At 67.0% G+C, this 27,791-nt stretch overlaps 2 protein-coding genes across 4 annotated transcripts; one reads left to right on the forward strand and one right to left on the reverse strand.

The window, feature by feature from the left end:
- Positions 1 to 29: 29 nt before the first annotated feature.
- On the forward strand, positions 30 to 10,224 carry FASTK (Fas activated serine/threonine kinase). Its single transcript, XM_071560910.1, has 10 exons — positions 30 to 168; positions 1,023 to 1,626; positions 3,765 to 4,235; positions 4,777 to 4,925; positions 5,116 to 5,332; positions 5,443 to 5,602; positions 6,153 to 6,244; positions 6,547 to 7,168; positions 7,483 to 7,597; positions 9,584 to 10,224. The coding sequence occupies exons 2-10, from the start codon at positions 1,068 to 1,070 to the stop codon at positions 9,668 to 9,670; spliced, it is 2,472 nt and encodes an 823-aa protein (XP_071417011.1). The 5' UTR covers positions 30 to 168; positions 1,023 to 1,067; the 3' UTR covers positions 9,671 to 10,224.
- Positions 10,222 to 27,618, reverse strand: SLC4A2 (solute carrier family 4 member 2). 3 transcript variants are annotated; one of them, XM_071560908.1, is made up of 24 exons: positions 27,419 to 27,618; positions 26,636 to 26,690; positions 21,638 to 21,781; positions 18,238 to 18,406; positions 17,888 to 18,123; positions 17,621 to 17,745; positions 17,239 to 17,462; positions 16,363 to 16,499; positions 16,108 to 16,288; positions 15,889 to 16,024; positions 15,568 to 15,751; positions 15,376 to 15,490; positions 15,108 to 15,292; positions 14,468 to 14,681; positions 14,157 to 14,378; positions 13,825 to 13,973; positions 13,468 to 13,662; positions 13,135 to 13,395; positions 12,655 to 12,744; positions 12,218 to 12,384; positions 11,890 to 12,143; positions 11,492 to 11,661; positions 11,037 to 11,210; positions 10,222 to 10,821 (listed from the first exon to the last, which is right to left on the reverse strand). In XM_071560908.1, the coding sequence occupies exons 3-24, from the start codon at positions 21,695 to 21,697 to the stop codon at positions 10,741 to 10,743; spliced, it is 3,729 nt and encodes a 1,242-aa protein (XP_071417009.1). In that variant the 5' UTR covers positions 21,698 to 21,781; positions 26,636 to 26,690; positions 27,419 to 27,618; the 3' UTR covers positions 10,222 to 10,740. The 3 variants fall into 3 exon arrangements, with proteins under 3 accessions (XP_071417009.1, XP_071417010.1, XP_071417008.1); XM_071560909.1 differs by lacking the exons at positions 21,638 to 21,781; positions 26,636 to 26,690; positions 27,419 to 27,618 and adding an exon at positions 21,061 to 21,596; XM_071560907.1 differs by lacking the exons at positions 21,638 to 21,781; positions 26,636 to 26,690; positions 27,419 to 27,618 and adding an exon at positions 21,061 to 21,596 and having other exon boundaries at positions 18,238 to 18,425.
- Positions 27,619 to 27,791: the final 173 nt, after the last annotated feature.

Genomic DNA, 27,791 nt, shown 5'->3' on the forward strand with positions numbered 1-27,791 from the left:
GCGGAGGCGCAGGGGCGATTTGCATACGGAGCGCGCCGGCCCCGCCCCGGAAGTGCCGCGCGCGGGGCGGGGCCGGGGAAGATGGCGGCGGGGCCGAGCTCCCGGTCCCTGCCCGCGTCCCGGCGGCGCTGAGCGGCGGCGGCGGGACCGAGCGGCCGTCAGCGCCATGTACGCCCGCGACGGGCCTGCAAGGGAACGGGGCATTCCGCCGGAGGGCCCAGGAGGGGCCGTTACCGGCCGGGGGTGTGCCCGGGAGAGGGGAGGGGACTGTGGGTTAGGGGACACCGGACGGGTCGGGGATTCCGGGACCACGGAGCTGGACGGGATGGGGACCCGGGCAGGGCGGCGGCCCCGGTGGCGGGGGGTCGTGCGGGCAGGGGGACCTGGAAGCGGGGCTGAGAGGGGCGGGGATCCCTGAGGGTGGGGGGGGTCTGTGTAGATGGGGGTCCGTGTAGATGGGGGTCCCTGGGGTTGGGGGGGTCCCTATGGATGGGGAGGTCCCTGTAGATTGAGGGCCCTGTGGATGGGGGTCCCCGTGGATGGGGGTCCCCGTGGATGGGGAAGTCCCCGTGGATGCGGGTCCCTGTGGACGGGGAGGTCCCTGGGGTTGGGGGGGTCCCTGTGGATGGGGGGGTCCCTGTAGATTGAGGGCCCTGTGGATGGGGGTCCCCGTGGATGGGGGTCCCTGTAGATGGGAGGGTCCCCGTGGATGGGGAGGTCCCTGGGGATGGGGGTCCCTGTGGATGGGGGTCCCTGTGGATGGGGAGGTCCCTGGGGATGGGGGGGTCCCTGTGGATGGGGGTCCCTGTAGATGGGAGGGTCCCCGTGGATGGGGGTCCCTGGGAATGGGGAGGTCCCCGGGGATGGGGGTCCCTGTAGATGGGAGGGTCCCCGTAGATGGGGGGTCCCTGTGGATTGGGATCGCCACGAGCTGGGGGGGCCTGACAGGTCGGGGGATCCCCTGGCCGGTCGGGCAGCCCCGAGTGCCCCCGGCCGTCCCGCAGCCCCGGTGTGTCCCGCAGGGTCCCCCGGAGCCGCGCAGCCCCCCGCGCCGCGCCGCCCCCGCCATGCTGTGCCCGCTGCTGTGCCCATGGCTGCGCGCTCTGACCCGGGCAGGCCCGCGGGGCCCGGCCGCCCGTGAGCGCCGCGGCGCCGCGATGTTCCCCGCCTGCTGCTGCGCCGGCAAGGCCAGGCCGCGGCTGCTGCTGCCGCTGGACCCGTACGGCCATGGGCTGCTGCCCCCCGTGCCCCCGGACGGCGGCCGGGGCCGGGCCCACGGCAAGAGGAAGAGCTGGAACTTCATCCACGAGAAGATGAGCTACGACACGTTCTTCACCATGAAGCGGCTGATCGAGCGCTCCCGCAGCGTGGGCGAGGTGCTGCGCTGGGTCACGCAGAACCCGGGCAAGGTGTCGGCCAGCCATTACCCCATCGCGCTGCACAAGCTGGGGCAGCTCCTGCAGCAGCAGCCGGGGCCGCCCGCGGGGGCCGGGGACGGGCGCGGGCCCGCGGGGCAGGTGCTGGAGCAGCCCGAGTTCCACGCGCTCTGCCAGGCCATCGTCAGCGGCTGCGCCAAGTTCGACAACTTCAGCATCGTCAACTGCCTGTACGCGGCGGCCGCGCTGGGTGAGCCGCCCCGGGGGCGGGACGGGGGAGGCTCCGCAGCGGGAACCGGGCCGGGCCGTGTGCGCTTGGGGCACATGGAGCTCTGCCCTTCGAGGGGCACAGGCTGCTCTGACAAACTCTGCTCTGAGAGTTCTGCTTGTGGGGCAGGAGGGCTGGGTCCCCACAGCTGCCCCAGGGGCTGGAGCCAATGGGAGCTGTGGCACTGGGCAGTGCTGTCACTGCTGCCTGCCCGGTGCAGATCAGCTGCCCCAGGAGCTGAGTCCAGGCCCTGAAAAGCAGGGAACACCTGAGCACTGACAGGGGGGACCGAGGCCTTGGCTGAGCCCTTGCAGGGCCCAAGCCCCACGTAACCACAGGGCAGAATCTCTGAGGTGTTTGGGTTCCTGTGGGCTGCCTCTGGACATCACAGAGCAGGGCCATGTCCCAGGGGCTCCCCCTTCACTGCACCCAGGAGACCCTGCAGAGTCTCCTGACACAAGGAGGGGACTGGGGTCTGCGTAAAAGAGGAGTGGGCAGCAGGGCAGGAGGTAGTTCTGCCCCACTGAGGTGAGGCCCTACCTGCAGAGCAGCTTCCAGCTCTGGGGGACAACAGCACAAGGACGTGGAGCTGCTGGAGAGCCCAGAGGAGGCCCCGATGATGCCCCAGGGCTGGAGCCCCTCTGGGCTGGAGCCAGGCTGGGAGAGCTGGGGGGGTCACCTGGAGAAGAGAAGGCTCCAGGGACACCTGAGAGCCCCTGGCAGGGCCTGAAGGGACTCCAGGAGAGCTGGAGAGGGACTGGGGACAAGGGAGGGAGGGACAGGATGCAGACACAGAGGGCAGGGATAGATGGATACTGGTAAGAAATTATTAACTGTGAGGGTGGGCAGGCCCTGGCACAGGTTGGGCAGAGCAGCTGTGGCTGCCCCATCCCTGGGAATGTCCAAGGCCAGGTTGGACGGGGCTTGGAGGAACCTGGGCTGGTGGGAGGTGTCCCTGCCCATGACGGAGGACGGAATAGGTTGAGCTTTAAGGGCCCTTCCAACCCACACGATTCCAGGATTCCATGCTCTGCCGGGTGCCTGCCCTCCCATCCGGGTTCCCGCAGCCCCTTCTCGTTCCGGCCCCGCCGCGGTTGCCGCAGTAACTCGAGCCCCTGCCGGGGGGCGGCGCCGGCTGTTTGTTGACGCTGAGCCGGGGCTGCCCTCGCCAGAGCCCCAGTGCTGGGCCCCGAGGGCTGCTGTGCCCCCCACTTCGTTCTGCCCCCTCGCCACTCATTAACACAAACCTCAACTGCCTTCTGAGGCCTTTCTACAGAACAAAGCGGCTGCTCTGACCAATTCTGCACGTCCCCCTCCTGCGCTGTGATTAACCAGAACCCACAGTGCCTGCCCTGTGCCAGCCCAGCCCCGGGGCCTCCAGGGCCCCCCAGCACTCCGTGCCTCTGCTGAGGAGATCCCTTCTGACAGCCGAGGGCTGGATAACACCTCCTGAGCTGCAGGGAAGTGTTTCCCTGGCAGCCAGGTTGGACAGGCTAAAGCTGAGCTGGGAAATGGGAGAAGGTCAGAAAAGCCAAAGGATTAGTCCCTGCCGGAACAAACAGGGTTTAATTTAGTCACGTGGGAAGTGTTTTTTTTCAACCACAACTTTTTCTAAAAACTTTCTGAGGTGAGTTTTTTGGTTGCCCAGAGCAGCTGTGGCTGCATCATCCCTGGAATTGTTCAAGGCTGTGTTGGACAGGGCTTGAAGCAACCTGGCCTTGTGGAAGGTGTCCTTGCCCATGGCAGGGGGTGGAACTGGATGGGATTTAAGTTCCAACCCAAACCAGTCTGAGATTCTATGACTTACTTGTCTTGAAGATGTTTGAGAGTTAGGAAATGAACCTTGCTTCTGCTTATGAGCTGCAGGGCTCCTGTTCTGGTGGAGTGGGTGGGAATGACCCCACAGCTCCACATGGCATTTCCCATGATGCAGATGGCACTGATATTCCGGCCAGGCTTTGCCTTCCTTCCCCTGCTCCTCGTCTGTTTGGGCACTGCCCCTGCAGTGGCCTCGTGCCTGAGCCCTGGAGACAGTTGTGCCGTGGGGCTGGGTGTGGACTGAGCCGTGTCTGTGGCGCTGAGCTGTGCCCGGGATCTGATCCGTGCCCGTGTCCCTGCAGGGCTGCCCGGGGAGTCTCCGCTCGTGCGGGTGCTGGAGGACGAGTCGCGCAGCCGCCTGGGCCGCTTCAACCAGAAGGACGTGTCGATGGTGTTCAGCAGCGTGATGCGGCTGCACCCCTCCAGCCCGCACCCCCTGGTGGAGTCCTGCCTCAGCAGCCTGGAGCGGCACCTGGAGAAGGAGCGGCACCCCCAGACCCTGTTTCTGCTCCTCTCCTACTACCGGCTGCGTGCGCAGGCGCTGCAGGGCCACGCGGCCTCCGACCAGCAGCTCATCAATAACCGCAAGATCCTGCGGCTGGTGCGGCACACGCTGGGCCAGGTGAGCGCCATGCGGGAGCACGAGCTGGCGCTGCTGGATGAGATGCTGGCCCTGTGTGCCCAGGAGGCCAACAACAAGGCCCTGGAGGCCATCTTCAGCTCCCAGCTCTTCTATGAGAACCGGCAGGAGCGCTTCATCCGCAGCATGGCAGGTGAGGGGTGCCCAGGTGGGCTCCCAGCATTGCTGTGTGCGCAGGGGGCGCGGGGCTCTGGCTGGGTGGGAGCATGGAGGGCTCTGGCTGGGCTTTGCAGCCACCTTCCCAGGCCCCCAGGATGTTGGAGTGGTGACAGCCCCAGTTGGGGCCCTGCTGAGCCCCAGAACAGAACTGTGTGTCATGGCCACCCTTTCAGCTGCTGCCCAACCAAGCCCTTCCAGGCACTGGGACCCCCAGTTCCTCCAGGGGCTGGTTTCCCACCATGCCTCCAGGCTGGGAACAGTGCAATTTCAGTGGGGTTTTACAGAAGGATCCCACCCTGTGCATTTTTCGGCCGTGCTCCAGCTGTGCTCTGGCTGTGTGTGACACGAGTCTGCCAGAGCCTGTCACCCAGCCCATACCTGAGGGGTTTGGGGAGCTGCCTGGGTTTTGGAAGGGCTGGTGCTGCTGTCAGGTCTTGTTCCCCTTGCCCGCCCTGAACCTGTGGTGGGGACAGAGCCAGCCCCGTGATGGTGCCCGCGCTGTGTTGCCTCTGCAGAGTGGCTGCCCCGGAAGGCAGAGAACCTCACCCCCTACACCATGGCCCTCATCGCCAAGTACGTGGCGCGGCACCGGCTGCGTGAGCCGCGTCTGCTCGACACCATCGCCAACTTCCTCCTGAAGCGTGGAGAGCAGCTGGACAGCAAGGTGAGCTCTGCACTGGGGGCACTCCTGGGCTGGGGGAGCCATGGCCCTGCTCTCCCAGCACAGTCAGGCGTTCCAGGGGATTGGGGGCTGTGCTCTGATCCTGTTGGGCTCTGAGCTCCTGTCTCAGCCCAGTGCTGGGTAGGTGGCCCTGACCTGTGCCCTGTCCCTGCTCTCTGTCCTGCTGCCACAGGTGATCCAGAAGCTGGTGTTCCCCTTCAGCCGGATGAACTACCGACCCTCCAACCATGGGGAGCTCTTCCCCAAGCTGGAGGCCATCCTGGAGCAGAAAGCTGGCAGCTCACCACTGGCCACCGTCAACATCCTCATGTCCATGTTCCAGCTCAGTCACTTCCCCCAGACCGTCCTGCACCAGGTCTTCTCCCCAGCCTTCATCACCAACGTCATGAGTATGTGGGGCCTTCTCTGGCGGCTCCCAGCCCGCAGAACCTGGGCTGGGCTGGGCTGGGGGGTGAGTGAGGCCTCCCATCCCGGTGGGCTCCATCCTGCTCCCCCCCAGGCAGCCCCTACGCGCTGATCGTGCGCCGGTACCTGTCGCTGCTGGACGCGGCGGTGGAGCTGGAGTTCCGCGAGTACAGTGGGCCCCGGCTCGACCCGCGCTACCGGGTCCTCATGTTCGAGCACGCCCTGACTGCTGATGAGGCCAACAGGAAGTACAGGTGACCAGGGAGGGGGGGAGGAGTGCCCTCCGCTGTCCCTCACGGGGGGCCTGGGCTCTGTCACCTGTCCTGGCAGGATCACGGGTGGTGCTGGGGTAAAGGACCCTGCAGCTGCTCTGCAGCCTGGGGGGAGCAGTGTAGAATCACAGTCATTTGGAATTGCAGAGTTGTTTGGGTTGGAAAAGGCATCTCAGAACCCTGAGCCCACCCATATGCCAGCACTGACCACGTCCCCAAGTGCAACATTCACACCGCTGTTACATTCCTCCAGAACTGGGACTCTCCCCTGCCCTGGGTAGTGGTGCCAGGGCTGGGCAGCTGTTTTGAGGGGCTGTTGGTGTCCTGATATCAGGAGGAGCTTTTTTGCTGAAACTGCCAGAGCCTGTCCCCTCTTGCCCTGCAAGAGCAGAGCCCAAAGCTCCTGCTCTTCTCTTCCCGCTCCTGGGGGTTCCCATCTCCACGTGGGTGTGCTCAGCAGGAAGATGTGCCGGCTGTGCTGGGGGACATGCCGGCCCCCACAGTGCCCCCTGACTGTCCCCTCTCCCCACAGCTACAAGGGGCTGGTGGCTGAGGCGCTGCGCCAGCTGGTGGGGGAGGAGTGCTACCGACAGGACGAGGTGCTGCCCCCGGGGTACTGCACAGGTAACCTGGGCCCTGGGGAGGGGGCTGCCAGCTCGGGGCTGGGGCTGTGGGAGGCGGGCCCGATCTGGGAGGTTATTCAGTGCAGAACATGTTCTGGCTTTTTTTATCACCCCCTTCCCTATATTGTTGCCTTCCCTGGTGCTTTGGGACAGAACTTCCTGAGCCCCTCTGGTGCAGGAAGGAGGGTTCTCCTGTGCCTGTCTGCTGGAACAGAGTCCCAGCTGGGCCACAGGAGCCCTGAGCCCGTGTCCCATTAGTCAGGAGGTCCTGAGGCCTTGCTGATCCCTGTTCCCTCTGCACAGATTTCCTGCTGTGGATCAACCGCTCCGGCACGGTGCTGCCCCTCTCCCGTGTTCCAGCAGCTTCCAAGGCTCCCCTGGCCACATCCCCAGCCCCCCTGTCCCTGCGCTCCAGCGTCCTGGCCCTCACGGCAGACTTGCAGGACTTTGCCCCGTTTGCTGCAGAGACGCCCAGCAGCCCCCCGGGCCCGCGGGAGAGCGGCCGGGCCGGGCGGTTCCTGCCCGCGCTGTGCCCAGCCCCAGGGGGGCCCTGCTTCCAGCCCCCCTCGGACTACTACTGCGGGCTGAGCAAGGAGCCGTCCCTGGGCAGCCCGGGCAGCTCCACGCTCAGCAGCCCCTCCGAGTGCCTCTCGGCGGTGCAGCCGGGCACCCCGGACTGCTCCCCCCGCGCCTCTGCTGCCTCCCTCTTCCAGTTCCCCATCGGCAAGATCCTGGAGGAGGAGGAGGAGGCTGCCGGCTGCCCTGGCCACGAGCACGGCTGCTTCCAGGGGGAGCAGGCCCCGGAGGAGCCCGAGGAGCGGAGCCCCCCCGGCAGCGACGACGCTGGCCCCCCGCCCTCCCCGTGCCGGCCCAGCCCCAAGCGGGGGCCAGGCGAGGGGCCACAGGGCACCGAGGACATCCAGAGGTACAGAGCAGGGCCCTGTCCCCGGTCCCTTCTGGCACTGCCCTTTGGCTCCTGCCTCTGCACCACTCGGGCTCAGCTCCCTCCTGCTCAGCGCTGTGGGGCACGCACAGCCTCCTGTCCGCACTGCCCCAGGGTGCTGGAAACAGCTGCCCCTGCCACCAGCGGGGTCTGGGTGTCTTGGAGTGCTGCCCTTCATCTGTCATGGTTCTGGGAAGACGGTCTGTGGGGTGGGGTGGCACTGGGGCATGGGGTGACACTGTGGTGTGGAGTGATGCTGTGGGGTGACAGTGCCATTCCTGCTGTCCCCCGTGCAGGGTGGTGCTGTCAGTCAATGACAAGTGGCACTACTGCCAGAACTCTGACATCCTGGTGGGCTCCCGGGCCATGAGGGACCGGCACCTGCGGCTGCTGGGGTACTGTCTGGTGCAGGTAAGTGCTGGGGCCAGGGGCTGAGAGCTCAGAGCTGGCATCTGATGGTCCCGGACCTGAGCGCTGGCGCCTTATGGAAGGAGGGGCCTGGAGCTGCCATCCCCATGGATGGCCTGGGTCAGAGCTGGCATCCCTACTGTAAACGCTCAGGTCCCTGTGAGGGGAAGCAGGGATGACTCATCCTCACGGCTCCTCGCCCTCCCCCACCCCACCCAGGACTTTTTCCATGGCTGGCTGGTGACACCAACCTGATGGAAAGCAGGGACACAGGACGGTCCGTCCTGGGAGGCGAGATCAGACCCAAGGGAGGAGAATGGGAAGGGGAAGGGAAGGGGGTTCTACCTGAGCCAGCAGATGCAGTGGCAGCTTTGGCTGCAGGGCCTCAAGGTGAAATCAGGTGGGAACATGGGTGTCTGTGCTGTGACCTGCGATCCATGTGCTGGGGAAGAGAAGGAGGTTGGGTGCTGCCCACCCTGGTGCCCTCCCTGGTTCCAGCCCCGGCTGCTCTGTGCAGAGCACTGGGTCTAGAGAAGCCCTCGGGCTCCAGTGCAGCCCTCACAGGTGTCTGCAGGTCCCTCAGGAAACTCCAGGTGTTGGTTTAGGGTCTACAGCTTCACACACACTTGTTTGTGGGTGGTTTTAGCCTGAGGATGGATCTTCCTGAGGAAAATGGCTCAGAAGTGAGCCCTCAGTCCTGTTCACTCCTGCACTGTAGAGGTGACTGGAATTACAGCTATTCCCAAAAGCTGTCCCACAGCCATTCCCAAAGCCCTTCACCCCGCACCGCTGCCAGGCCATGCCAACACCAGCTCCTCCTCATTCCACAGCCCAGAGCCCCTTGTTTGTGCAGAGCTCGAGTGCTGTGATTCCACTGAAGCATGGCCTGAGAGGGGAGCAGGGCCAGCTCTCCCCTGGTCCAGCATTTGGGCCTGGCTGGCCAGGGCTGGCCATGGCCCTGGAGCAGCAGTGGGGCCAAGCCCCTCTCACACCAAGAAGGATTCCCAGTGCCCGCTGTCGCCTCCAGCCAGTGCCACAGGCTCTCCAGGACACCCTTGGCTGTGGAAAGCACAGCAGGGACCCACTTTAAGGAACCTTAAAGCTCATCTCATTCAACCCCCTGCCATGGGCAGGGACACCTTCCACTAGCCCAGGTTCCTCCAAGCCCTGTCCAACTCGGCCTTGGACACTTCCAGGGATGAGGCACTCACAGCTGATCTGGGCAACCTGTGCCAGGGCCTGCCCACACCCTCACAGTGGAGAATTTCTTCCCAATACCCTATCTATCCCTCCCTTCTGGCAGTGGAAAGCCATTCCCCTTTGGCCTGTCTCTCCATCTCATGTCCCAAGTCCCTCTCCAGCTCTCCTGGAGCCCCTTTAGGCACTGGAAAGGGCTCTCAGGTCTCCCTGGAGCCTTCTCTTCTCCAGGTGAATACCCCTAGCTCTCATCTGTGGTTTGAAGGACTCCAGCCCTCCAAGCCTTCCTGATGCTGTGTCCCTATCCCTCCTCTGTGTTGCTGGTTGCTGGAGTGCAAGTCCCAGCACCCCTCATTCCTTCTCCATGAGCACTGGTGGTGCCCTCAGGGCTGTTGGGCCAGCAGAGCTTCCAATCCTCCCAATACACCATCACCCCTCATGGAGGCTGGAGACCGGATCTCAAGGGGGTGAGGCACCTCCCTGTGTGTGCCAGGCTTGTCCTGGCTGTGGAACTGAGGCTATGGGTACTCCCTGGGCCTCCCCCACCCTGCACCCTGTCCAGGGCTGAGCTGAGGCTGGACAAACTTGGAGCTGGGGCTTGTCCGTGCTTCCTGTGCCCTCCATGCCCTCGGCAGGAACAGCACTGGCCTCCTCCAGGGGGAGGGTCCTGCATCCTGGTTCTTTTCCTACCACCCCTGACAGCTGAAGTGGGCTGGGGGCTGGTGGTACTGCGGGTTCAGGTGGTGCTGGAGGTGGTGTCGCTGCTCTGACATTGTCCCTGTCCCCTCACAGCTGCCCTACACGGAGCTGGAGAAGGTGAGTGGCATCGAGGAGGCCAAGCACTACCTGCGGCAGAAGCTGAGGGAGCTGCGCTTCTGAGGGATGGACTGGGGGTGGGCTGTGGGGGGCCAGGTGGGTGCTGCCAGCCCTTTCCCTGGGGCAGGGGGATATGGAGCTGCCCCCCCTGTCCTGGGGGGCCAGGGGGATATGAAGCTGCCTCCCATCCTGGGGGGCCGGGCTGTGGGCCCAGGCCGTGGGCACCTGTTCCCACTGCGGGGCTGGGGGAGTGTGAGATTATTTATTGCTGTTATGGGGGGCCAGGGTGTGACTTGAGGGGTATGGGGATGGGGTTTGGTCTGGGGGTGGGGGGAAGGACCCATGTGACTCCCCTGCCCTGGCTCTGTACCCCAACCCTGCTTGCCACTTCGGGGCCAAGCTGGGGCTCCTCTTGATGCTGGGGGTGCCCTTGTGCCCCCACCAGGGCTGCTGGGAGGGGCTTTGGGCCTGACCCCTCGCTGGGGCGCTGAGGGGCTGCAGCAGAGTCCACGCAGGGCCAGGAGCGGGTGTGCACGGGGGGCTGTTCCCAGGGCCAGGGCCAGGAGGAGGGGGGTGCTTTGGGAATGGGGAACTTTCCAATAAAACTGGTGAAAAAATGTGCAAATTCCGGTCTCTTTATTAGTGGAAGGCAGCAGGGGGTCCCGGGCCCCCCAGGCTGGGGCCAACGCGGGGCAGCCACCTGGGCACCACCCAGAGCAGGACCCCGGTGGGGGGCACAGGGTCACCCCCCTCCAGCTCCGGCCTCAGCCCTGTGCTGGGGATAAAGCTGTTTATTGCCTTTGAATTTCTGTTCTGTAAGCCCTGAGGGGGCTCAGGAGTCACCTGGGTGTTGGGTGGGAGCTGGGGGGCTGTAGGGGAACCTGCAACACTGCTGGGGGGCCGGGGGCCTCTGCCCCATGGTGTGGGCAGGGGATGCCCAAGAGGGCTGTACCGCAAGAGGGGTCAGGGGCCCTGGCAGGGCAGGCCTGGGGCTGGTGTCTGGCAGGTGCCCCCCGAGTGCCCAGGGAGCGTGGGGGTTTGTCCCCCAGGGGCACAGCCGCTGGCCCCAGTCCCATGGCACGGGGGTCTGGCCAGGCCTGGTCCCCATCCTGGGCCGCTCACCGCTGGCAGCATCACACTGGCATCGGCATCTCGTTGTACTCATCCACACCTTCCCGCTCGTCCAGGATGGGCTCGGCCTCCGCCGCGTCCAGCTGTGGGACACAGCGGTTGAGGAGCAGCAGGGCCCCCCTGGCCCTACAATCCCAGGGGTCCAGCTCCCACTGCCCCCTGAGGAGCAGCAGGGCCCCCCTGGCCCTACAATCCCAGGGGTCCAGCTCCCACTGCCCCCTGAGGAGCAGCAGGGCCCCCCTGGCCCTACAATCCCAGGGGTCCAGCCCCCACTGCCCCCAGGGATGTGGCCACTTACACACTTCATCTCCCGGTCAGTGAAGATGCGGCTCAGCAGGCACATGCGGAGTGGCACGGTGAGGATGAGGATGAAGGGGAAGGCCAGGGAGGCCACGGTGGACATGACAGCCCAGAGCACGGCCAGGCAGGCCAGCTGCAGCCCGGTGAACAGGTGCATGCGCAGCGTACGCACCTGGGCACAGGCACAGACAGGTGTCAGTGCTGGCGGCACCAGCTGGGCCCCGCATCCCCCTCCCACTGCAGGAACAGCCTGCCCAGGGGTACCCACACCCCCCAACATGGCCCCCAAGCCCTGCTGGGGTCCGGCTGCCCCCCCAAGGAACTGCCCTGCCCCCCCCGCCCCCTAAGCAAGGCTCTGCCAGAGCCTGCCTTGCAGATGTCCAGTGCCCCCACCCAAGGGTGCCCCAGCCAAGGGTCTTGCCCCCAACAAGTCTCCTGAGGCCCTCTCCCCACCTTTTTGACATAGGTGACGTCAGGGTGGTGCTTGGGGGGCATCAGCAGCAGCTGCAGGCGCTCATAGAACTGGATGCCGTTGAGGGAGGTGACGCCCATGTAGAGGAAGATGCCGAAGAGCACGGCCAGAGGGATCTGCCGCAGCAGGTCCCCGATGACGATGGACAGCCCTGGGCCGGAGCAGGGTCAGCCTGGGGAGGGGGCTCAACACAGCCCCCCAGCCCCACTCCCCACTCCCTGCTCACCCCAATCACATGGAGAGGGTCCCACATTCCTGTGCCCACAGGGAACAGGATGGCCATGACCATTTTGCCGGGGCTCAGGGTGTCTTAGTTCCACTGCCCACACTGCCCTCACACCACCACAGCGCCCCAGCCCCCTGCCAGGGCCAGACCTACCAACGAGCACAGCCACCAGCAGCCCAGTGACCCGCTGCTCCTTCACCTCCTGGATCTTGGGCTTGTCCCCGGGTGCCACAGCCTTGCTCATGACGGTGAGGGCATTGGCGTGGGTCACTGAGCGCACGGTGGCTGCGGCGAGCCAGGGCAGCCCAAAGAGTGCAAAGAAGCCACCCATGGCCACGATGAGCAGGAGGTCGAGGTGGAACCCAGAGCCCTTCTGCAGCATCCGCTCCTTCTTGCTGATGATCAGCCTGGGCACAAGGGCAGACAGTTGGCACAGCCTCCCTGACCACACTGATGCCCTGCCTGGCCCCACTGCACTCACGTGGTGATCTGAGTCTCCATGAAGATGAGGATGAAGACAAGGACGGCAGGGAGGCCGCTCGCCACCATCATCCACACAGGGAAGTTACCGTTCTCCCCTAGGGGGTTGATCACCCAGCCCCGCTTGTCTGGGGCCGTGACTGAGAACCCGCTGGGCACACTCAGCTTCTGTGGGGTAGGGAGAGAGACGCTGGGTGGAGGTGCTGGCTGTGTCCCCCAAAGTGAGGGGGCCACAGGGTCACCACCCACAGCAGTTGTACTTGAAAAGAGAGGGCAGGCGAGACGCCGGGAGGTGGAGGCAACTCGAGTGGGTGCAGCCATGGTGACAGATAAAGCGACTGACGCACACTCAGGACAGTGGGAGAGAATACAGGGACCCTGAAGGAGGGTGGGAGGGAAGGGGTGGTCCTGTCTGAGGGGTGTGGGGGGGGTGCTGACCTGTGTGTAGGTGTCCTGGATGCTGTAGTCCACTAGCACCATCACCAGGATGGCGATGGGCACCCCGAAGTCCCCAATGAGTCGCCGGATCTAGGGAAGCAGCCCAGTCTCAGCCTCCTGCCTGGCTCCCCCCGGTTCTCCCCAATCCCCATGGCCACCTCACCAGCCCCACAGACACCCCAGCACCCCCACAGACACCCCAGCAGACCCATGGCCACCCCTCCAGCCCCACAGACACCCTCCCAGCTCCCCAGCCACCCCACCAGCCCCACAGACACCCCACCAGCCCCACAGACACCCCACCAGCTCCCCGGCCACACCCCACCAGCCCCACAGACACCCCACCAGCCCCACAGACACCCCACCAGCTCCCCGGCCACACCCCACCAGCCCCACAGACACCCCACCAGCCCCACAGACACCCCACCAGCTCCCCGGCCACACCCCCAGCCCCACAGACACCCCACCAGTCTCACACACCCGTCCCGGGAAGAAGCGGCTGTTCTTGAACTTGCGCAGGAAGAAGGCAATGAAGAAGGTGCCAGCCATGAGCACCAGAGAGAGCAGCGCCGTGTTGGGCTGCCCTGTGACCTTGGCAGCGCCGTAGGTGGCTGGGCCAGTGGCCGGGGCCGTGTGGGTGGCCAGAGCGGTGCCATTGGTGGTGGTTACGCTGCCATTGCCCCAGGCCTCGGCCGAGCCGTTGGTGGGCAGGCAGCCATGAAGTGGGTGCTCCTGGAAGATCTGCAGCAGAAAGATGGGATGGGACACTCAGCACCACATCCTGCCCAGCCCCCCGGACCCCCCCCAGCTCACCTTGGCCAGCTTGGAGAAGGTCTCATAGATGAAGATGAGGGAAATGAGGAAGGCAAAGATCTCCTGGGTGAAGCGGGAGACAAAGCGCACCAGGAAGCTGCCCTCGAAGGCCACCATGACCAGCACGATGAGGATGAGCCAGAATCCAATCCAGACACGCCCCACCAGGTACTCCAGCTCATTGGACGTGCAGAACTGCCCAGTCGTGGGGACAGACAGACGAACAGACAGGTGTCAGGATGGCCACGGGGCTGGGCAGAGCCCCAGCAGTGGGACTGGGTGGGATGTCTGCCACAGACAGTGGGGCCAGGGGCGATGCTCCCCCCTGGGCCCCGGGCAGCCCCTACAGCCCCTCACCGTGAAGAAAGCCTCCTCGAAGACAAGCAGCGGCCCCGAGAAGCCGATGACAAGAAGGGGCTGAGCACCCAGCAGGCAAAAGAGGACGCCCTGCAGCGATGTGGAGATGATCAGCTCTGACACACCGATCAGGTCCTTTGTCTTCTCCCCTGTGGCAGGACAGGCTCAGGCACACCGGCAGGACTGGCCCCTTGGCCCCGCCCCAGGGCCCCAACTGCTCCCTCCTGCAGCACACGCTGGGCAGCACTCAGCACCTCTGCAGCCCCCTGTGACTCCACCACCCCTCCCAGCCCGCCACAGACCCACCTCCACCAGCACCCCGCTGCACTCACCCAGCAGCCCCCCGAAGGTGATGGCTGGTGACAGTGCAGCGAAGTAGATGAAGATGACGGCGGCGATGCACTGGGGGTCCAGCGCGTCACGGAAGTCGCTCAGATAGTGGGGGTATCTCCGACGCACGTCCCGGATCAGCCCCCCGAAGGGACGCCCCGTGCGCCTGAGGGGGTCGTCGTCCTCTTCAGCCTCGTCCTCCACCACCTTCAGCTTCAGCAGCGCTGGGGGAGGACACACAGATGGGTGGACAGTGAGACCCCAAAAGCTGAGTCCCGCCACGCAAACCCTGCCCCAACCCTGCTCCCGGTACCTTTCTCCTCAGGGGACTTGGGCTCCAGCAGCAGCCTCCGCTCCTGCTCCATCCTCTTCTTCAGCATCTCTCGCTGGAAGTGGGCGACGCTGCGCAGCAGCTCCTCGCCCTGCACCTCGCTCGGCGGCAGCACCACGCTGCAGTCCAGGAACTCGTTGATGGCATTCAGCAGGTCGTGCCGGTCGTCGGCCAGGTACGCGGCCTCGTGGAATTGCTGGGGGACGATGGCTGCGTCAGGGCCCACCCCACAGCACTGCAGTGTCCCAAGACCCCTGGCCCAAGCCCACAGCCCCAGCATGGCCCTGATCACCCAACCCCAGAATAGCCTTGAGAATCCCAGCTGGCAGAGTCCCAAGCCCCCAGCCCTGGTCCAGCCCTGAATCCCCATTCTGGCACAGCCAGCACAGTCCCAAGCCCCTGGCCCTGGCATGGCCCTGAGTGCCCCCCACCAGCATATCCCTGAGACCCCCACTCTGACACAGCCCCAAGCTCTCATCCCAACAGGACACCCAGCCCCGAACCTGGAATGGTTCTGAAACCCTGGCCCTGGCACAATCTGAGCCCCCCAACCCATCCCATCCCTGTCCCGAGCCCCCACCCCAGTACAGTCATGAACCCCCGACCCCAACACTCCACGGACCTTGTCGGACATGAGGGTGGAGATGGAGCGTCCTATCTCGTGATAGTCCATGTGGGTGCTGCTGGGGCCCAGCAGCACGAAGAGGAACCGCACGGGCACGGGCACCTCCAGCACCGCGTCCAGCTCCACAGCCTCCTGTAGCCGCACAAAGGCCATGGTGGGCTGGTCCAGGAACTCCACACAGCCTGGGGGGGCACAGGGGGCATGGGGGTCAGCAGAAGGCCCTGCACACCGTCCCCACCCCCCTGCCCTGCCCACCCCTCCATACCCACAAGCACCACCGTGGCCTCTGCATTGTCTGGGATCTTCTCCAGGAGCTTCAGCTCATGCTTGGACTTGGAGCGAGTGATGCCAGCCGGGGGTGTGGGGGTGAGGACCTCCCTCTGCAGGGACAGAGCGAGGGGCTGGGGTCAGGCTCCTCTCGAGGGCACAGGCAGGCCTGGGGGGCCATGGCACCCACCTCTCGCTCCACATCGACACGTGTGTCTTGCTCGGCAGCATGGCCGGCAATGAGGGGCTCAGTGACAGCTGGCTCGGTGCCCTCAGCCACGTGGTTGGTGCTGTGGTGATGCACGAGCAGGGAGCCCAGGCTGCCCGCCGAGATGTTCCGTGGGAAGGAGAACTCCTTCTCATCGCTGGGGTGGCTGTGGGACAGAGCCAGGTGTGTCCGTGGTGGCCCGATGGTACAGCCATCACCAGGATCCTGGGGGCAGCGCTGGCCCTGGGGCCCGGGGGGCAGAGCCCAGGGGAGAGGGGCTGCGTTCCTGTGCCCTGTGCCCACCTGTGCTTGAGCAGCAGCGCCCGCAACACGTTGGCACGGTCCTCAGCCCGGATCTGGTCCGTGATGACCATCTGCTCCACCACCTGGTGAGCCACACCCGGCAGCGTCTTCTGGTCCAGATCCAGGAGCACGGCCCCTGGCAAGGGACGGGGAGCTGAGGCCAGCGGGGACGGGACCCCCCTGACTGCGGGCCCCACGGGGTGGTCTCTGCCTCCCTACCGTGGGCCAGGGTTTTGCGGAGCTCCAGGAGGCTGCGGAACGAGAGGGAGGCCACGTGCGGTTTGCCCCAGCGATCCGTCTCCTCCTCCACATCCTCCTCGAACTTGATCCAGCGTGCCGTCTCCTTCCACTGCAGCTCCTGGTTCTTGTCCACCACCAGCTCGTTCAGCTCCACGAACACCTGTGGCACAGCCGGGTCAGAACTAGGGCCCCCAGGCCCCCGTCCCTGCCTGCCCTTACCCCTGGGCCCCTCACCTCGTGGGGCTGCCGGTCCTGCTTGCGCTGCCGCGTGCTGGGCTCCTTGTGGTCCTTGCTGACATGGACCACCTGTGCCTTGGCGCTTTTCCGCACCAGGTGCCGGCGCACCCCCGGCACATCCTCAAAGCGGTGACCTGATGGGCGGGTCAGTGATGGTGGGGCATGGGCAACCTTTGGGGCTCACAGTCCTGCACCCCGAGCCCCAGAATGGGGCCATAGCTCCAGTATGCAGAGCACTGAGCCCTGGCATGCAGGGCACAGGGGGCCATGGAGCTGTTACATCCTGCCCACGACATCTCAGGGGAGAAGGACCATCCCAGTGGTGGAGGCAAGCGTTGCAGCACCGAGGGTGTCACCACTGCCAAGGCCTGTATGTGCCTGCTGGCACAGAGCTCTGCCATGGCCACACTACGCTGGGAGCTCCAAGGAAAAAGTGTCACCCGCCACCCTGGGAGCCCCTGAGCTCCAGATCCTGGGGGCTGGCAAGCACCCAAGGGAGCCACTGTCACTGCCACCACTGTCACTGGCTCCAGCCACCCTGGGCACAGCTCCTAGAAGTGCTCCACAGGAACCTGACCCAGCCCTGGTACCTGGGATGGGTCCCCTGTTGCTGTGCCCAGTGCTGGGAGTGGGGTCAGCACCTGTGCCCAGCCCAGCTTGGCTGCAGCCATGGGGCAACCTGACACTGCCAGACCCTGTGGCCCAGACCCACCATCTCAGAGGGCCTCATCCTGCACTGCAAGACCCACCATCCCAGATCCACCACCTCCAGCTGTGCTCCCACAGCACAGCCCGACCCACTGTCCCAGCCCCACTCACATAGCCCATGGTCACCCCCAGTGCAACCCTGGGCACAGGGAGTCCCCCACTCACTCTTCATGTAGTCCAGGTCAGCTGAGGCCAGTGTCTGTGCCTCCGACTCGTCTGTGGGCATCTTCTGGTACCGGTCCTGCTCGGCAGCTGTCATGCTGCCGATGCACCGCCGCTCATGCAGGTTGTAGCTCCGGTGCCCCGGCTGTGACTTGGCTGTGGGGCGACCCGGGGACCCGGCCTCGGTGGCCACAGCCTCTCCTGTAGCCCCCTGCTCCACATCAGGGCTGCAAGGCAGGAGCCCAGCTCAGCACTGAGCCCTGCTCTGCACCCCAGCCCTGCTGTGGGGGACTGGAGGGGGATGCTGCCCACCAGCTCTGCCATGAGTGGCCAGACGAGGTTGCCCACCCCCAGAGAGCCTCAGAGTCTCCCAACCCTGGCTCACCTGCCCGCCCGGGCATCCTTAGGGGTCGTGGCACCCCGAGGCTCCACTGGGGAGCTGGGCAGTGCTGAGGGGACCCCGGGTTCCTCTGCCTGGCGATCAGCCACCTCATCCTCCTGCAGGAAGAACTGGAGGGCAAAGGGTGAGCCAGCTGCTGGGGAGCCATGTCCCCTGGCTGTGGGCACCACTGACTCCAGCCCCGCTGTGCCCTGGCCATGTCCAGACATCCCGAGACACGGGGGCACAGCCCCACCCCAGCCCCACCCTCACCTGCACCGCCTCAGCCGGCCCAGGCTGCGGCAGCTCCTCCGCCAGCCGCTCTGCCTCAGTGTCACACACGTCATCCTCATCCTCTTCAGCCTCCTCAATGGTGGGGGTCTCTCCAGGGACAGAGGCACGCCGGGCCTTCTTCTTGCCCTTTTTTGGGACTGCCTTCTTCCGGCGGGCATCGGGGGGCAGGTGCGTGGAGAGCGGGTGGTGGATGTGGAGGGACGACTGGCGGTGATCTGGAGGAATGGGGAGGTTGGTGCCCTGTTCTCTGCCCGTTCCCCACTCCCTACTTGTCCCCTGCCCATTCCCTTCCCATTCCCTGCTCCGTGCCCGCTCTCGGCCCAGCTCACACTCGAAATCCTCCTCGCCGTAGCTGCGTCCGGCCTCCTCAGCATTTCGGGGGTGTGTGTCGCTCAGGATCTCCTCGAAGCGCTCCACACCCAGGGCCTTGTTCAGGTCCTTCTCCTCCTCCTCCTCCCCGAAGACAGGTGAGCCGGCGCCCAGCACCTCCTGCTCAGGCTGCAGGCCAGCACTGGGGCTGAGCAGGCACCGGCACTGCTGGCACTGCCACCGCCACACCACCAGCCCACAGCGCGCCCCAGGCACACAGCCCCATGCAGGATGGGCACCCAAAGGCACCCAGGGGCTGTCGGGGGTCCCCAAAGGCACCCAGGGGCTGTGCACCTCCTGGGCCCCTGGGCTGAGCACCCACTGCAGCATTCGCACCCCACACACCCCACACACTCTCATTAACACCCCCCACACCCCACACATCCCCTGCACATCCTCATTAACACTCCTCATTAACACCCCCCACACCCCACACATCCCCTGCACACCCCACACATCTCCTGCACACCCCATGCACCCTCATTAACACCCCACACACCCCACACATCCCCTGCACACCCCACACATCCCCTGCACACCCCACACACCCTCATTAACACCCCCCACACCCCACACATCCCCTGCACACCCCACACATCTCCTGCACACCCCATGCACCCTCATTAACACCCCACACACCCCACACATCCCCTGCACACCCCACACATCCCCTGCACACCCCACACACCCTCATTAACACTCCATACACCCCACACATCCCCTGCACGCCTCACACCCCCAGCCTCAGCACTACACTCCAGTGCTGCCTCCACCCCATGTGCCTCGGCACCGCCAGTGCCATGTCCCGGTGCCACGCACACCCCTGTGCGACCCCAGCACCTGCTTGCCTGTCAGCCAGAACTGGGCATCCCCAGGCTGTGCCTGCCCGTGCACTCCCTGCACCATGGCACAGTACTGTACCCCCGGGGTACCCCCGAAGGTGCACTCCCCCCACACACCCCAGCACCTCAGTGCCACGCCCCCCACTCACCTGGGACCCAGCAGCCCGTGTCGTGACCCCCCGCACCTCCAGTGCTGTGCCCTGGTGCTGTGCCCCTGTACTACCCCCTCAGCAGCCGGTGCTGTGCCCTGGTGCTGTGCCCCTGTACTACCCCCTCAGCAGCCGGTGCTGTGCCCTGGTGCTGTGCCCCTGTACTACCCCCTCAGCAGCCGGTGCTGTGCCCTGGTGCTGTACTCCCACAAACGCTACCAGTGCCGTACCACACCTGTCCCCCAGTCCCTGCACCTGCAGAGCCCCGGCCCTGTGTCCCCCCCAAGCCGTGGGTGCTGGGGGGCAAGGGGTGGGCTCGGGGGGGAGGGGCTGCGGGTGCAGGGGGGCGGGGCTGGGGGACAGGGCTGGGGGGATGCAGGGAGAAATGTGGGGGGGAATGCGGGGCTGGGGGGGATGTGGGGAAGTGCAGGACTGGGGGATGCGGGGGGGGCGGGTCACGGGGGTGCGAGGAGTGCGGGACTGGGGGGGGAAGGCATGCGGAGAGGTGCAGAGCTGGGGGGCGGGTACGGGGGCTGCGGGGCTGGGGGGGCTGCGGGGGGCGCGTCCCCGGCCGGTCCTACCTGAGTCATGGCGGAGACGCTCTCGCCGCAGCTCCCGCAGCGCTTTATCGGAGCGGCGGGACCGGCCGGGGATGGGGCCGGGCGGGGGGGAGCCGGGGAGGGAACCGGGGGGGCGGCGGCTCCGTCCCGGCCTCGCCAAATATTGACGGAGCCGCCCCGCGCCCGCCTCAAGGTGACGGCGAACGCAGAGGGCACCGGCGGCACCGCGGCACCGGCGGCGGCCCCGGAGCGACCGGCCCCCCCCGGTACACCGGCTCTCCCGGGATGCACCGACCCTCCGGGATGCTCCGGAACCCTCCGGGATACACTGGAACCCTCCGGGACGCACCGGGACCCCCGGGATGCATCGATCCCCCCGGGACGCACCAGCCCCCCCGCGAACTCCGACCCCTCGGGACGCGCCGACACTCCGGAACGCAGCAGCCCCCGCGTCGAGCCCCGGACCCCCGGAACAACCGGCCCCCCTTGCCCAGTTCAGATGCCCCCCCGAACGCAGCGACCCCCCCCGGCGGAGCTCCGACCCCCACTGATGCACGCCCGCCCCGCCCCGGTAAATCACCCCTCGCCCCGGTAAGGCGCCCCCCGCCACGGCCCCCCGGTGGCCCCGGGACGAGGCTTGTGTCGGATCCGGGGTGGGGGACGTGGGGATGGAGCGCTGGGATGGGGGAGGCAGCGGGTGGGGCCGGGAACGGGGATCTGCCCGCAGGGACACCCCCAGCAGCGGAGGGGGGGCCCCGGGGGCAACTGGTGTGGGCACATAAAGCACTTCCCCATCCGGGGCTGTGCCCCGAACCCCCCGCCCGACCCTCAGCACAGACGTCACGTTTGGACACAGCCATGGTGTCCCATCCGTGTCCCCCCAGAGCCCCCCGAGGGGGGTGACCCGGGGGTGACCCAGGCCGCCCCATCACACCCCCCACCCTGGCACACCGAGGCTGCCACGTGACAGCCGCGGTGGCGTCAAGACACACCCTGCACCTGTATCCCCCCCTGCTCCTCCCACGCCCCTTCCACCTTTCCCGTGACCCTTTTGATGCCCCACGGCCCCTCTGGCCATGACCCCGCGCCCCCGATCCCGCGGGGCTCCATCCCGCGCCCCGGCAGTGCCTGACACGCTCCCACGCCCGGCGACACCCTGGCCCAGATGGGGACGGTGCCCCGGGTGGGCACCGCGCAGGGGGGCCCTGCGGCCTCCTGAGGCCGCGGCTTACCGGGGAGCCCCGGAGGAACTCCATGAGGCCGGGGCCGGTCCCATCCCCGGTCACGTGCACGCGACAGGACTTGCCAACGGCACGGGCAGCCCCGACTCGACGCGGGGATCAATCATTAACTCAGCCTGGGACCCACGGCCGGGGCCGCGCTGGCACCACGGGCACCGAGGGCATTGCCACAGCGGCGGCACCGGTGGCACCGGCACTGTGCCCAGCCCAAGGGCACCCACCGCACCGGCACGGCTGGCCTGGACTGCCCTGGGAGGCTGCTGTCAGGCACAGCTCTGCCCTGTGGCCAAGCCAGACTCGGCTGAGCAATGGGGCAGGTGGCACAGGGCACAGCTGGCACCCGAAAACTGAGCAGCGGGACAGGTGCCACACAGCCCTGCCAGCACCCCACAGCCCTGTGCACACCTGAGCAATGGGGCAGGTGCCACGGGTCACTTCCAGCATCCAACAGCCCAGGGATGGGGCCGTGCCATGCCATTCCTCATCCCTCCAGGCAGCATTAGAGGGTGCAGCCCCCCCCCGACCCCCCCAGCCAAGGGGCTGTGCCCGCTGTTGTGGTGGCACTTACACTCTGGAAGGCCGTGGAGACGATGTGGTGGAGCTCGGAGGACACCTGGGAGTGGGTCATGGCGCCAGTGCGGCCCCCGGCACAGCCGGCTTAGCCCTTCTCCTTCTCGCGGGGGCTCAGGGGTCGCTGTCGGGGCAGCATAACCTGGAGGCACAGAGGGAGCTCAGGGGTGCCCTCAGGGCAGCGCCGCAGGCAGGGGCCGGGGCTGCCCCTCCTCGGGCTGTGCTGGCTCCAGCCTGGTTTGTCTTGGCCACTGGCTGGAATGGGAGAGCCGCGGCCAAGACAAACGCCGGGAGGGGAGAGGAGCCGGGGCAGCGGGACCCCGGGCAAGCACCCAACCCCGCGGGGTGCGGGCAGGGTGCCAGACCCAGGGGGGCCACAGCAGTGCCTGACCCCCCCAAAACCCCACAATTGCCCTGCCAAACCCAACTTCACCCTACACTTGCCTCCCGGCAGCTTCCTGGGCCCCGTGCTGACCCCTCCAGCACCGGCGTGCCCGGTTTATTGCCGCGGGAGGTGGCCCCACGTGACAGTGGGGACTGGGGAGGGTGGTGATGGATGACTGCGTCTCACATGGGTGGCATCACCGCCCTCGTCACCGTCACTGCTGGGATGCCAGCACGGTGGCCACGGTGAGGCTTGAGGAGTCGAGGCCTCAGCGTTTGCCACAGCTGCAGCTTCTCAAGCTTCACCATGCCCTTGGATCCCACCTTTTCCCAAAATACGGTGCTACCCTGCCCCGGCTGCTCCCTAATCCCTGCTCCCGTCCGGGGCCAGAGCCAGCACATCCACATTCCAGCGAGCAGATTATCCGCCCTGCCACGCCGCTCTCCCGGGGCGCCCGCCAAGCCGCCGCCAGCATTCAAAACCCCCTCCAAATTCAGGATGAGACCCTCCCACGGGGGGGACACGGTGCTGGGCCACAACTGCAGTGGGTGCCAGGGTGCTGGCACAGGATGGCATCACTGCTCCCAGTGCTAAGCAGCTTTTTGGGTTTAATCCTATGGGCAGCTCAGGATTAGTTTGGGAACACACTGGGATTGTTCTCAGGAACACCGTGCTCTCACCAAAATGCCCAAAAAGGGGGTCCTGCCCCCTGACTCCCAGGTGCCACCACAGACACCCAGCAGCACAGTGGCACAGGGGACATGCAGTGCCTGGGAGCCAGGGGCATGACCCCAAGTGGAAAGGGTGACAGCAGCCGGGGGGGCAGGGGGACACTTCTGCTTTCCGCAGGGGTGGCTGAGTCACAGGGAGGCAGCGGCCACGAACAGCTCAGCGCTCGCGCCACCCCTGCAGAGCGGGGCTGGGGCCAGCCCGGATCGAAACCCTGGCTGACCCTGTTCCCAGGGTGCTCCAACACCCTGGGATGGGGGCCAGGTCCAGTGGGGACACCCCAGGACGGTGGCGCTGTCACCACACGGCTGTTGTGCCATCCCCTTGCCCTGCTCTTGAGCAGGAGGGGCGGGGAGCGCGCCTGTGGCAGTGGCGGCGGCGAGACCGTGATGTTGGCAGGGCTGGCATCGCCACCAGCCCCGCCCCGCGCGCGGCCCCACAGCACAATGGCCCCTTGTGCGAGGACGGGCCGCCCCGATAAGCGGGGCAGGGCCGCGATCCCGGGAGCTGCCAGCGCCAGCCACGCCGGGAATGACCGGCCGCTGCCATGGGCGCCCAGGGCCGCTGCCACGGCCACTCCCGCGCCGCCGGAGTCGCATTCCTGGGACCAGTCCCAGCCTGCCTGAGCCGCTGAGGCGATTAGAGGGCTCGGCCCCAGCCCCATGCTGCCGTGGGGCTGCCCCACGGGGCACACGAGCTCCTGGACCCCTCCTGAGGCAGGACCCACCGCTGGCACCACCAGCACTGGGACGGCACGCTGAGAGTGGCGGGAAGTGGGACAACAGTGCCAAGCACCCACATTCCAGACAGCATATCCACAGTGGGACACCAAGTCCTGGGCAGCCTGTCCACACCAGGATGCCCATGTCCAGCCTAGGACAATCACATCCTGGGCAGCCCCTCCATATCAGGACAACCATGTCCACACCGGGACAGCCATTTACACAGCATGGACCCAAAATCCCATGAGGAGGGATGGGACTGGGAGTGGGGGAGCCCCAGGACTGCCAGTGCCCCCCTGCCCACTCCCCTGTGCCGGTGCCACAGGAACATCTCCACACTGTGACTCCTGCCACTGTGTGTCCTGCCACCACCAGGTCACCCAGCAGATCCCTGGCACGGGCTCAGGGCACACACACACACCACCCACGCTTGTGCCCACACTGGTGGCAAGGCTGACAGTGACCTCTGTGCCATGTTCCCCAGTGCTGGAGATGACACTGGGCTGCCTCTGTGGTGACAAGGAACATGACGTATCTCTTGCAGCCCCTCCACTGGCAGCCCCCCAGGCATGGCATGTCCCCACTTTCCAGGTGGGAGGGATGGCTGGGGCAAGCCCAGCATGGCCCAGGCCATGCCCAGGACCCAGGAGGACATGCCCAAGGAAGGGGGGAGCCAGGAGACCCCCAGTTCCCTGCACCCTGAAACAGAGGAGGCCTGGTGGGTGCCCCAGCACTCTGCCCACCCCTAAGAGCAGGAGTCCCCTGCAGCCTCTCACTTCCCAGCCCAGCTCACCTGGCTGCTCCAAGAGACACCTGGGAGATCTTGGCACCTCAAGTGCCCCCTAGATCCCACCTGGCAGAGGGGGTTTGGGTCCTGTACCCCTTCATCACTGTAGGGGACACTGTGGGATGGAGCTGGGCCGGACACCACCAGTTCCTGACCAGCAGAGCTTCACCCAATCAAACTTTGGAAACCAACACCAAAAACATCCAGCCCCATTTCCTGCACCCCCTGCACCCCTCAGCCCACAACCTTGAAACCACCAGATCTGGAGATGAATCACAGCTCTGCACCCACATGATGTCACTGCCACCATCACTGTCACCACCACTGTTACCAACACACCAGGACCCCCCGCCACCTCACTGCCACTTTGGAGAGACACCGGACCCTCGTGACTCTTGCCATCACCATCGGTGGTCCCCACCACTGTCCCCATCCAAGCCCCGGGAGGGGACAGGCAGAGCCATCCCCCACAATCCGGTGTACTGGCACTCACTCCTCGGTCCCTGGGAAGATGGAACCCCCATGGGGAGCTGGAGGGTCTGGCCTCAAGGACAGCCACAGCGTCACCCGCGGCAGCGCTGGGGGCCATCCGCCCTCCAACCCTCCCACCGGGGGAGGTGTCACCCCGGCTATGGCACCGCCCGGGCCCAGCACGGGCTCGGCCACGCTCACCCCATCGCCCGCCGACCCGGTGAGCCCACGGCTCCAGCGGCTCCCGGGGACCGGGTCCTGCCCCAGCGAGGACGACGTGGGACGGCGGGGCCCGTCTGGAGCGTGGCCGGAGCAGCCGCGCTGTGTCGGGAGTTGCCGAGCTCTGCCAGGAGTTTTATACCGGCTCAGGAGGAAAACAAACCGCGGGAGCAGCGGCAGGAGTGCGAGGTTTTGTTCGTGGAGCAGCCCCGGATTCAAACAGCGCGACCGTGCCAAGTCCCGACGGCTCCTCGGGCAGCCCCACCTCGCCGCGGCTCCCGTGGCGATCCCGCTCCTGCCCTGCACGTCTCTGGGGACACAGGGGACACAGCCCCCTCCATGAGCTCAGGGTCCCACCTCGGGCAAGGGCTGTGCCCACCCCCGTGGCCTCGCGCCCCTGGGATGCCCCAGTGCGCCGTCCTCGGGCAGCCAGCCCGGCCCCTGAGGCCACCACATCCCCTCTAATGACAGGCTGTGAATGTGGGGGCTGCGATGGGGACACCGCAGGGACACGGCTCCCACGGTCCCTCCCTTCCGCCGGCGGGGATGGCATCCGCGGGCAGGGGGGCACCTGGGTCACCCCCAGCCCTTCGCAGGGGGCGGGAGGTGGCAGGAGGGTTCCCCTAACCTGTCCTTTGGACCCTCCTGCCACCTTCTGTCTCCTGCAGCGTCGCTGCCCGCCCAGGACAGGTGACAAACAAGGTACAGCCCTACCTGGGCACGGGGCCAGCCCCGCTCCCGGCCCCCGAGCCCACGGGAGTGCGGGCGGAAGGGCTGTCGGCGGGGAGGTGCAGGCGCCCATGCCAGCGGATCGTTAGGACGATCAAATCCCGGGATTTTTGGCAGCCGCTTGAAGCGGTGCAGCGACCCCGAAAGGCTCGACAGCGGGGTCTCCACCGGAGGCCCCCTCGTGGAGGTACAGGAGGGGCACAGAGGCCTCCTCGCAGCACCGAGAGCTGCCAACATAATTCCACCGTGGAGCAATCCCAACTCCTGACACCGGATCGGAGGCCACGGGAGTCTTTACCGTCGCGGAAAGGGGGGCAGTCACAGGCGGCACGTCCCCCAAAACCTGCTCCTACCCCCATAAGCAACTGCCCCTCCCGGGGACACGCTCTGCAGCCGTGGGAGCCCACGCTCCGTGGGAGAGCCCCGGGCTGGAGCCGTGCCCGGCGTTGCTCAACCCCGGGTGGTTTCGCAAGGGGCAGAGCCACCCGGCACCCGGCACCGGCACATGGCGGCTCCCGGTGGGCGCCGTGCGGGCACCGACCCCCCGGGACCCTCGGGCCCCACTGGGGAGCAGGACGGTGGCAGCGGGCTGGGTGATCACAGTGCCCTCCAGAGTCCTGCGGACCTCTCAGACCCCTCTGCTCGGGGGAAGCTGCTGACTGGGGCGTGGCTCCGGCCAGGTGACCCCAGTCCCTTCCCTGACCCCCCCCCAGACCCTCTGCTTGGGGTGACCCCAGTCTCCTCCCTGGTCCCGTGGACCCCTCGGACCCTCCACTCTGAGGGAGCCAGTGGGTGCGGGACACCACTGTCACTGGCTTCAGCCCAATGACAGGGACACGCCCCTGGGCCCCTCACCAGCCCACGGACCCCTCGGCCCCCCGTGCTCAGGGGCACGCGGCTGCGGTTTGGTGACAGGGACACACACGGATCCCTCCCCGGCCCCGCGCCCCTCACCTGCCGAGGGCCGCCGGGCTCAGGCGCCGGGGGACAAGCGCATGGAGCGGCCTCGCTGCAAGAGAGAGGGTGATGAGGGGTGAAGGGTCCCGGTTCCCGCACTCCTGCGGGGTCCGGGGCCCACCGGCATCCCCAGAGCGGGGTCTGGGGTCATCTGAGACCACCCTGCACGTGGCTCCGGTGGTGGCGGGGGGGACCGAGATTCGGTGCCCCGGGTGGCATCGCCACTGGCTGGGAGGATGGGGGTCCCGGGGAGTCCTGGGGGAGCCGGGGGCTCCTGGGGTGTCCGGGAGCGGTCCGGAGGCGTCTCTCGGAATGGCCGGGACCGGGTGCTGCTCTCCCCCGGCCAAAGGAGACACAGAGCATGTCCTGGAGAATGTGGGGCGCCGGTGCCCCGGGACACGGCACAGCTCCGCCGACCCACCCACCACGGCTGGGGGTCCCAGGGGGGCAGCGGGGGAAGCGGAGCCGCGGCCGCGTCGGACTTGGGGCTGCCATGGCGGGGGCGCCGGGACCGGGAGCGGGGCTGCCACGGGCGGGCGGAGAGGGACGGGAAGGGAGGGGAGGGGAGCGCAGAGAGCGGAACGGCGGGGCCCGGGGAAAGCAGCGTGCGGGACGCACGGGGCAGGAGCGGGGACAACACCGGCGGGACGGGCGGCACTGGGCGGGTGGGGGCACCGGGACCGGACCGGGATCGGGACGGGACGGGACCGGACTGGCCGTGCCACGGCCCTCCAGCCCCGCCGCCTCCCTCGCGGTGCAGGTCCCGGTGCCGCCGCTTACCGGACAGTCCGGCCGCGCCGGGCGGGTCTGCGCGTCCCCGCGGGACGGAGGAGCGGGAGCGCGCCGGGGCGGGGCGGCACCCGGCGGGTCCGCACAGCTCCCGGGCCCGTCCCCGGCGGGCGCGGACACCGTGCCCGCAGGGGATCCTCGCAGGGAGCGCTCCGCAGCCGGTGTCACGGGAGGGCGGGCGGGGGACGCGGCAGCACCGGGCGGGCGGCGCCGGGGCTCGAACCCGGAACGCGTGGGCGGGACCGGGCGGGGCGGGGCGGGGCGGGGCGGGGCGCGGCGGGACCGGGGGCTGCCGGGAGGGGCGGGGCCGGGAGGGGCGGGGCCGGACCGGGACGCTGCCGGGAGGGGCGGGGCCACCGGGAGG

The sequence above is a fragment of the Pithys albifrons genome, chromosome 7 (genome assembly GCF_047495875.1).
Source record: "Pithys albifrons albifrons isolate INPA30051 chromosome 7, PitAlb_v1, whole genome shotgun sequence".
NCBI lineage: Eukaryota > Metazoa > Chordata > Aves > Passeriformes > Thamnophilidae > Pithys > Pithys albifrons.